Here is a 7,373-nt window from a genome sequence, read left to right as displayed (position 1 = left end):
CATATATTATAAATGCCATTTCCCCAACCCCCCCAAATATCTAAATGAACAGAGCACCTATGACAATATTATGGTTGTCAATATGGTACTTGGGGTTGAAAAAGAATGAACTTAAAATTGTATATCAATTTTTTAATGTGAACACATTGGATTCTAGCCCTTTCTAAACCACTCTTCAGTTTAACACTATCAAAGCTTGAAAACTCATAATAGTAATATATCAAAAATAAACCCCTCCCCATTTCATTTTTATTAGAGTTAATCTGTCCTATAGATAAAAGTGCCACATGGCCCTATATTTGCAAAGTGAGCAATACCAAACTTGCTATTTTCTAGGCAAATCAGTAGCATATATACATATTCCTATGATGACATCATCATTCCCTTTTGGCCAATATGAAGACAAAAACATTACTGATAATGTGGCCATATATGTTCTTGGCTACAGTATTTTTAAAAATAATGTCATTTTCTTAATAAAGATTCTCAAAGTTACAAGCTTAAAAACGAACACGTGTTCTAATTCTTGTATTAAAAAAAATTGCATAAAAGATGCTTGATTTCTATCTGTATAAACTGAAATGAAGCTTCAAGTCTCTCCAAGTGTCTAAAACAGATTTAGCAACATAATACATTTCTCACCTCACTATTAAGTAACTGAATTCAAAACAGTGCAATCATCGTTAAGGTATAAAGGACCAGGTCTTCATAACTTGTAAACCCACCCACCTGATATGTGATTGCCTTGATTTATCAGGGACCAAGAGGGTCACCAACTTCCTAATTCAGCAGAAAGCCTCAACTTTTGGAAAAACGGACAACTTTATAGCAACTACAACTTGCTATACACCAGGCAATTTCACTCACAATGCTTACAACATTCAAAGTGTTCAATTTGACTTGACTCAGTATGAAGTAATTGCAGCTTTGTGAACAGATCTGTGATTTTGCTTAGTTTCTGTTAAAGCATATTTAGAAAATGACATACTATGCTAACATACAAAAAAAAATTTTGCTATCAGTTTCCCCATTAGCTCAGCAGGACAAACATTAAACTTTACAGTCGTTTGAAAGCCTTCTTGAGAATCTGGTGAACTGTCCAAATATAAGGACTACATCACTCAATTCTTAGAATGATGCTCCTTCATAAACTGTTCATCCTTGAAAAAAGACAATGGTTTGTTATAAACAAAAATAGAACATTTACAAATTTAAAAAACCTTACTTTTAAAATGGATTCAATAACTACAACTTGTATCTGTACAGTTTATGATGTTAACAAACTTAACCTTAAGTAACCCATGACTAAATACATATTTTGCTTCTTGATTTCTTAAAAAGGCATTTCCTTCTCAAATGAGAAACTATAATCTAACATTATGTCAGTCTCCAATATTTACTCTACCTTAGTCTTATTTTTCTTTTAAAGGATAATTTTTAATTTATCAGGCTTAGTGAATAAAACAAGTAACTGATAAAAGTATTGTTGGGAACAATGTATGATATACACAAATGAGACTGCCAGAGAAGAATTAAAATAGGTAGTTGCTTTATAAATGAAAAAAGCTACAAAGTATATTAGAAAGCTAAAGCATACTACCCATTTTAGATGAAAACAAATTTTTTAAGGGGCTAGGGATTTAGCTCAGTGGTTCTACTGCCTGCTTTGCAAGTGCAAGGTCCCAAGTTCAATCCCTGGTACAAAATTAAAAAACAAAGTTTTACAAGAATGACAATCCAAATGTTGTATGACAGACATTCAGATATGTCTGAAAAAAAAAAATCACTTTTCATGTGTATAAGTAACATGACCTTTTAGGACCATATCTTTTTTTTGTTTTGGTACCGGTGATCAATCTCAGGTCCTTACACTTGTGAGGCAGGCGGTGACACCACTGAGCTAAAGCCCTGGCAGGACTGTATCTTTGTAACGCCTTTCAATTAGAGAATTCGTTAGAGATTCTCTGATAAATGGAAAAGATTAATATGGAAAAGATTTTTAAAATCACTATTTTTCCTATAACACATAAATATATCACTTTGCTTTATGTAGTAACTTGAAGACTTTCCTGTTGGTACAATGTAGATGCAAAAGGCAACAGTAAATGAGTGACAAATATAAATATCTTTGATGTTGAGGACAAAAGTGTTTATTTAAAAACTTTGTTATATAACTCAAGGGATTGGTTTACTAGTGAGTGTCTTTTTAATAAGATTTAGTGCTAACTAAATTAAGCTTTGTACTTTTATTTACTTCAATTTAATTTAAAATTCAAATACCATGTTTTGTCAGTTGGTTACTTCTTTCAATGTATTCAGAAATGCTGAACACACATAGAAGCAAATTAAGAAGCAACAACCGCCCTGTATCTAAGTAATACAGGGTATTTTTGAGGATTATGAACAAGTTTTCAGTATTGAAGAAAAGCATACAGAGTACTCCGAATTCATTCCTATTTCCTTCAAAACCATACTCAAAAAATTATTTTAGAGGGTTTTTGTCTTTTAATAGTTTTACATAATTCACCATGAAAATGTGAAAACAAGTCAGTTTGGCAATCAACATTTCTCCATTGCACCTTACTTACTGTATGCATGCGGCCCACACATTACTTCAGCGCAGGAGGCTAGGATAACTCTGTCCCTGAGGCAATCAGGGAGCTCAGCACAAACCTTGAAATCATTAAAAAAAATTTTCATTTTCCTCATTTTCCCCCATCAATTTACAAGTAAACAAATTATTACTTCTTGAGGAGGGTGGGAGTTGAAAAGCAGAAGTCTCTTCATGATTCCTGGCGCTGAAAATTTCTTGAGGGGAGAGGTGGAGGCAGGTGTTGAAACATTCACAGTTTAATGCAAAAGCACAAATGAATGAAATTCTGTAGTTGCTTTCAGGCAGTTTTGCGCATAGAAAAAAAGAAATGTTTAGAAAATAAAACGTTTATTTTGTCTTTCTGGTTGTGACCAATCCAGTCCATTTTGATTCGACCATAACAGGTGAAAATTTAAATCCCAAACTAATCGGATTTGTGGCAGTAAAGGTCCTTAAGTGCTTTTAGCTCCTCAATCAGTGTCTTGTTTTGGTTTTCAAGCACTGCCACTCTGTTTTCTAAACATTTCACATATTCTTTCTTCTTTCTACGACACTCCCGAGCTGCTTCCCTGAAAAGAAAAAGGACAAAGAATTTTATGCAAATTATTTCTATATTATTTATTTTGGATTAATGTACTTTGGTTACCTTAAAGAAATAGCTTGAAGGAATAAACAATTTAATATGTTAGGCATTTGAAAATATATATAGAATGATGCTGAAACATGTAAAATTTTAATATACCATAGAAATTTTATTAAAAAACATAACTATAAAATTAAATGATCACTTAAAAGTTTTAAAAAAGTATCTTTTTAAAATGAATATTACAAGTCTTCATTTCATAACAACTAAAAAAATCTAACAGAACAGGGCACTGTGTTCTCTTTTGCATGGTAGCCCACTCACTGGGTGTAGGGTGTACATCTTTTCCTATTTTTGCTTGGCCTAAACTCGCTCTGAAGAGACTGTTCCTTTTCCTATCTTTAAAAAAAAAAATCTGACATGAGTTTTCAATAAATGTTGCTGGGAAAACAACACATGCAAAAGGATGAAACTATTCCATTACCTTATACTACACTACATTAACTCAAAGTGGATCATTAACTCAAAGTGGATCAAAGACTTAACTGTAAGACCTAAAACCATAAAACTTCCAGAGAAGCATCCTGCAACTGGATTTCACAGTGATTTCTTGAATAAGACATGAAAACATAACCAACCAAAAGAAATATTCAACTTAAAAAACTGTACATACTGGGACCTCGCAAACAATGAAAAGGTGGCCTATGGAATAACAAAATATTTATAAATTGTATTTCAGAGGGGTTGATATCTAGAACATATACATTACTCTTATAACTGAACAACAAAATAACCAGATTTAAAAATGAGACTAGGACTTGGATAGTCTAATGAAGATATAAAAACAGTCAGTGAGCATTCAAGAAAATAGTATCAACTAATCTTTAGGGAAATGCAAATAAAAAACAGGAAGAATGGCTATCCTCAAAAACCACTTCCGCAGTCACCACCACCACCACCAAAATATACTAGGTGATGATGTAAAGAAGTTGTAAAATACTTTGGAATTGTTTTGGGGAATATAAAATGTTACCACTGCTATGGAAACCTTGAAAAATTACAAATAGGGCCGGGCGTGGTGACGCATGCCTGTAACCCCAGCACTCCAGAGGCTGAGGCAGGAGGATCGTTGTGAGTTTGAGACTATCCTGAACTACACAGTGAGTCTCAACTACATAGTGAGACCCTGTCTCAAAAAACAAAAACAAAAAATTACAAATAGTATTTACTATATGATTCAGCAAGCCAACTTCTTACTGCATATCCAAAGTATTAAAAATAAGGTCTCAAAGAAGTACTGTGCCCCTGTGTTCAAAGGAGCCAAGAAGTGGCAACACTTCTAGTGTCTGCAATCAATGGATGAATGAAGAATATGTGATGCATGTATAAATGGAGTATCATTCAGCCTTACAAAGGAAGGAAATCTTGACATGCTATAATAGGGATGAATTGCGAGACACTAGGCTAAGTGAAACAAGTTAGTCACAAAAAGACCACGTAGTATAATTCCACCTGTATGAGGTATTTAAAGTAAGTGAATTCATAGAAACAAGAACTAGAATGGTGACTTCCAGGGACTCGGAGGAGGGGGAAATGGGAAAATTGTATAGTGGATCAGAGTTTGAGTTCTGAAAGATAAAACCATTTTGGAGATTTGTTGCACCATGATGTGAATGTACTTAACAGTACTAAACTGTACACTTAAAAAAATAGGATGTTACATTCTATGTTGTGCTGTTTTTTTAGTCACAATTAAAAATTTAAAATTACTATATAAAGTCTAACACTGATGAAAAATAATTTAAAAACTACTCTTTAGCAAGTTGCTAGCTATAAACAAGTAAACTCTTTTTTAGCTCTTCATGGTCAAAAGCCACAAAGAATTTTTCATACCTTAGTTCCTAGTTCAGGTACCAATACAAGGTAGGTAATTACTGTTCAATGAATGTACAAAAAGACTTATGTTTTTAAAACATAAAAAAGTTGTTTACAATCAATTTACAACAGGAGTACAGCGCAGCAGTTAACAGTATTTTTAGCCCCAGGTTCCTGGGTTTTACACCTTAAAAATATGTAAGCAGAAGCAAAATTAATTACTTAACTTATACTTTCATGACTGTTACCTACCTCAAAGGGTTGAGAAAGGAGTTAATACATATAAAGCACATGAAAAAGTGCCCGTTAAAAATGTTATGTATTACTTCTAGATAATTCAAATGGTTGTATAATTCTATTAAAGGTAGCATTCCATTACTGTTTTCATTTTTACATAGCTTATCAATTCAGAAAAAAAAGAGCATTTGTTTCTAATGAAAGCTGATTCACAAAATTACATGTTATGTTGAATTATCCACAATAGAGAGATATGAACAACATAAAATCCAGTGCATCACTTTACCACTTCAGAGTTCTTTGGAAATGGGTTAAAAACAGCTCCAACATTCCACTGAACAGTGAAGGCACATCAAGGAGATATTTTCGGGCCAAGAGGAAAATAGCAAGAATGTTTCAGATCAATTTGGATGTTATGTATTTGGTGAAATCTAATACAGAGAACATGTAGCATGTGTGTACATTTTTAAGAATAATTTCAGACAAAGTTGACCAATCTCATTTCTCTGGCTTTCTCCTTTCCATTACCTGAGAAGAGTCCTTTAGTAAAACTGCCCATATACATGCTATATCTACAAGCTATTTTTCCAAAGTTAAACTAATATCCCACCTTTGTTCTACCACAACTGAACTACATGTCATGAAAGATAAAAGTAAATGGCCCTCAAGGTAAAAGAAGTATGAAACACCACGCTAAGAAAATGAACTTCTTGGAAGATGTGAATTTTTTAGTACAATGGACTACTACTGTTATAAAAAAGGATGAGCCTCAGACATTTATAGCTAAACAGATGGACCTTGAAACCATGCTCTGAGGGGAAATAAATCAGACACACATATTTAAATACTGCTTTATTTCTCTGGTGTGTGAAACTGAAAGTAGAAGGACTGAAATGAATTAACAGATGTTGGGAAATGGGAAGAAAATGTTCAAATAAGGGAGCAGAGAGGGGGAAAAAGTGAAAATAGAATGAAAAAATGGAAACAAAGCTTTTGTACAATGGGAGGGAAGAAGGCTTAAGGGGGGAATGGGATAAAATAAAATTTATTTAAAAAAGAAGAAAATGAACTGTAATGGAAGCCTTCTTAGATTGTTTGTTTTAGTTTTTGTTTTTTTTTGTACTGGGAATTGAACTCGGGACCTTTTGCTTGCAAGGCAGGCACTGGAACCACTGTGCCAATTCCCCAGCTCTTGGTTTCTTTCAGTGTACTGTGAACTGAGGCTCTAAGGTGGAATTCTATATAGCATGTCCTAAACTTAAATCTGTTACTTAACACTTGGTGGTGGTAGTATGTATGTTTGCACAAAACGGAATATATTTCAATTAACACTGTCTTATAGAATGAGGCTTAGTTTAAAATAAACTTGTATATAAATTTAATATGATCTCTTAAAGAATGCTTATAATGCATAATAAAATTTGGTTATAAATTTAATATGATATACTAGAAAGAATTCTAAACTGGGGATTAGAAAATCTGGATTCAAATCCTGGCTATGACACTAAATAGTTGTATAGTTTCTAGCAGAGTCCATCACTCCTAATTAAAGGACTGCTTTCTTATCTAAGAAAGAAAAACAATACCCCCCCCACTTAACATATCCCAAACCAAGGTATATGTCAGTTTTATATTAAAGCATATGCAGGCGATAAATATGGTGTGCCATTTTAAAACACCGATTTGAACTGGTAAGGTGACAGGCACTTTAATATTAAAATATATTTTACAGTAAAATAAAAAATTCAAATGAGTGTCAAAAAAATCAGGAGACTCTCTGGTTTAGAGATTGTTTCTTGAAGCTTTCTCAAAACTTTCTGTGAGCAAAAGAATAAAAGGACTCACTTAGGGATTGATCTAACGCAGTAGTACTGAACCTATGGCACTTGTGCTGCAGCAGGCTGTTGTCACTGAATGCTCTAAAAGGTTCACCATTACTGGTCTTGGGACTCACTGTAAAGATCAGTGACCTCTGATGTCTCTTTCACAACAAAAAGAGGATTTATGATTCCATGCATTCAGGCAAACAGATGGTCTATAAATTCTGAAACTAACTTATAAGCCTATCTTTAAATATACATATAT

At 33.2% G+C, this 7,373-nt stretch overlaps 1 protein-coding gene across 3 annotated transcripts in view; it reads right to left on the bottom strand.

The window, feature by feature from the left end:
* Window positions 1-316: 316 nt before the first annotated feature.
* Window positions 317-7,373, bottom strand: part of Creb1 (cAMP responsive element binding protein 1) — a 43,749-nt gene continuing 36,692 nt past the window's right edge. Inside the window, exons 8-9 of one of the 3 annotated variants that reach the window (XR_004517523.1) lie at window positions 2,589-3,162; window positions 317-1,160 (exon numbers count right to left, since the gene is read on the bottom strand). Coding sequence is in view for 2 of the 3 variants with exons in the window: in XM_010616087.3 (XP_010614389.1) it covers window positions 3,018-3,162 (145 nt within the window). In the remaining variant the exon portion in view is untranslated. Of the gene's footprint in view, window positions 1,161-1,194; window positions 3,163-7,373 lie in introns of those variants that run through there. The other 2 variants (XM_010616087.3, XM_010616089.3) reach the window with 2 other exon arrangements.

Source organism: Fukomys damarensis, unplaced genomic scaffold (assembly GCF_012274545.1).
Source record: "Fukomys damarensis isolate Sample0158 unplaced genomic scaffold, DMR_v1.0_HiC HiC_scaffold_16, whole genome shotgun sequence".
Lineage (NCBI taxonomy): Eukaryota > Metazoa > Chordata > Mammalia > Rodentia > Bathyergidae > Fukomys > Fukomys damarensis.
This window is presented reverse-complemented; position numbering and strand designations above follow the sequence as displayed.